The 2,369-nt window shown below is 55.7% G+C and overlaps 1 protein-coding gene across 1 annotated transcript in view; it reads right to left on the reverse strand.

Annotated features, from left to right (window-relative positions):
- The window catches only part of VPS37D (vacuolar protein sorting 37 homolog D (S. cerevisiae)), a 3,730-nt gene extending 3,397 nt beyond the window's left edge, over positions 1 to 333 (reverse strand). The window contains exon 1 of the mRNA XM_009888899.1: positions 175 to 333. Within this exon, the coding sequence (XP_009887201.1) occupies positions 175 to 333 (159 nt within the window). The remainder of the gene's footprint in view (positions 1 to 174) is intronic.
- Between the last annotated feature and the right edge of the window lie 2,036 nt (positions 334 to 2,369).

The following is a 2,369-nucleotide window of genomic DNA, read 5'->3' on the forward strand; positions in this document are numbered from 1 at the left end:
GAGCCGGCGGCCGGGACATGGAACAGGACGGGACAGGACGGGACGGGACGACACCGGACCCGCCGCCGCCGGGAGCCGCGCGCGTCCCCGCCTCCGGTCTTAAAGGAGCCGCAGCTGAACACAATGCGCTCCGCTTCTGCACCGCGCCGCCCCCGGCGGGCGGGGGGCGGAAACCGGCAATGCCCTCCCGTTGTGTGTGTCCTGCTCCCCGCACTGCGTGTCCTGCTCCCCGCCTTGCGCACCTCCATGCGTGTGTTCTGCACTGCCCCCCGCTGCGCGCATCCCACTTGTCACTGGCCTCATCCTGTGCTCGGCGGCACTGCGCTTGGGCATCCTGCGGACATGGCGGCACCGCTGTACCCAGCGGCTCAGGAGAAGGAAGAGAGAGAGTGATGAGGCACCCCACCACTGCCGGCTCTGGGCAGGTCCCCACTTGCGATGGGGAACTGCTCGCTGCAGGGTGCTGTGGTCACTAAACGTTTGCAGGGATTCAAAGACCTAAAAGAAAAATTCAAGGAGTAGAAACCTTCCTGAGGACTATCAGCCCTGCTTCAGAACAGCCCTGTGCTGGAGGCTGGGAAGTCTCCGTGTATCTTTGCCCTGTTCTTAATCTTAAGTAAAAGATGGGGTGGAGAAGATGGGGAAAAGCAAACCAGGAGCTCATGGGAGGGGGGAATTGGTTCCCAGGGAAGTTTCACCTTAGTGAAAAACCACAGCTGCAGGGAGAGCAGTGCACTGCCACTGGAGTGGGGACTGCTCTGTCCTGGCCAGGACACTTCCACAGAGCAAATCTCTGGCAGGAGCCAGCATTTAATGTCCACTGCTTGACTTCAGGTGTCACCTCAAACCAACAGTGGCTGCTGGAGCTGAGTGAAGGGAAGCTGCTAGGGAGCTGCTGGGGGCTGGACGTCACTGCTGCCGGGTGACCAAGAGCCGAGCAGGATTTAGGAAGCATTTGGATGGGTAGCTTGGTAAAAGGAGCTGTGTGGAGAGATGCTGTTGTAGGAGAGATGAGAACCTGTTCGTGCACTGGGACATGCTGTGGTGGGGGAACAAGACAGCAATGCAGAGACACCCACTCACTGAGACCATCCTCCTGGGCTGGCCAGCCCTCTTGTACTGTGAGGATATTTTAGGATGCTCTCCTGCATCTCCTGGCCCGTGTCTCTCCACTGCCTTTGGAGATCTCTAGCAGAAGACAGCACTGCTGGGACAAGAATTGTTTCCTCCTTATCGTGGCAGTGCAAATACAACTCAAATTTTGTCTGTCGCTTGGAAATCCCAGAGGCCTAGGAGCAGCAGCATCATCATTTCACAGTCTGCCCAGTGCCACCTGATGTCACTGAGCCTGCTGGCTTTGGAAGCCAAATCCACTCTGGGAGCACCAGGGGTGAGGTGGGGGCACCCTTCTGACAGCCATCCTCCACCTGCTCCTACCATCTCAGGCCCCTCTTCCAGCCAATGTCAAGTCCATCTGCCCTGTGCCCTCCTTCCCTGTGCTGTGGTGGCCATTGCAAGGCAGGCATGGGCTGCACTCCCAGGTCTCTGTGCTCTGGTTTGGGGGGACTCAGTGCTTGGTGCTTGAGGCTCTCAGGAGAGCAACTGCAGCCTGCTTCATCCAAGAACTGCTTTCAGCAGAAGTAGCCCTGAGCTCTCATCTTCCTCAGACATCCCCAGGTACAGGCGGCTCCTGTGCCCTGCAGGGCTGAGGACAGTTCTCTGGAGCAGTGTAAGGTAATTGCTGGCTTGGAGATTGAATCATAGAATTGCTAAGGTTGGAAGGGACCTTTAAGATCATCAAGACCAACCATTAACCTAACCTGACAAAACCACTTCTAAACCATGTCCCCAAATACCATGTCTACCCTTTTTTTAAACACCTCCAGGGATGGCGAATCTACCCCCTCCCTGGCCAGCCTATCCCAATGTCTAATAACCCTTTCCATGAAAATTTTTTTCCTAATATCCAATCTAAACCTCTCCTGGTGTAACTTGAACCCATTTCCTCTCGTCCTATCACTTGTCACTAGGGAGAAGAGGTCAGCCCCCACCTCTCTGCAACCTCCTTTCAGGTAGTAGTAGGGAGTGATAAGGTCTCCCCTCAGCCTTCTCTTCTCCAGGCTTCTGCATTATTCACTTCTTTCAGTATTTTCTAATTTCTCAAACCTTTCTGGATGGCTCCCAGTGGGCACTGGGCTCTGCAGCCTGTGAGTGAGGGCTGTGGTTTCCCTTGGCCGTCAGTCCTGGAAGTGGAACTTAACTGCTGTTGCTGTGCTGCCCCAAGACAAAGCCAGAAATGGTCTGTGGAGCTGAAAGTGGTTCTCAAACAGTCTGTCCTGGCAGTGCCACAGTGTTGTGCGGTAGAGGAG

This window comes from Charadrius vociferus, unplaced genomic scaffold, assembly GCF_000708025.1.
Source record: "Charadrius vociferus isolate BGI_N301 unplaced genomic scaffold, ASM70802v2 scaffold636, whole genome shotgun sequence".
In the NCBI taxonomy this organism is placed as follows: Eukaryota; Metazoa; Chordata; class Aves; order Charadriiformes; family Charadriidae; genus Charadrius; species Charadrius vociferus.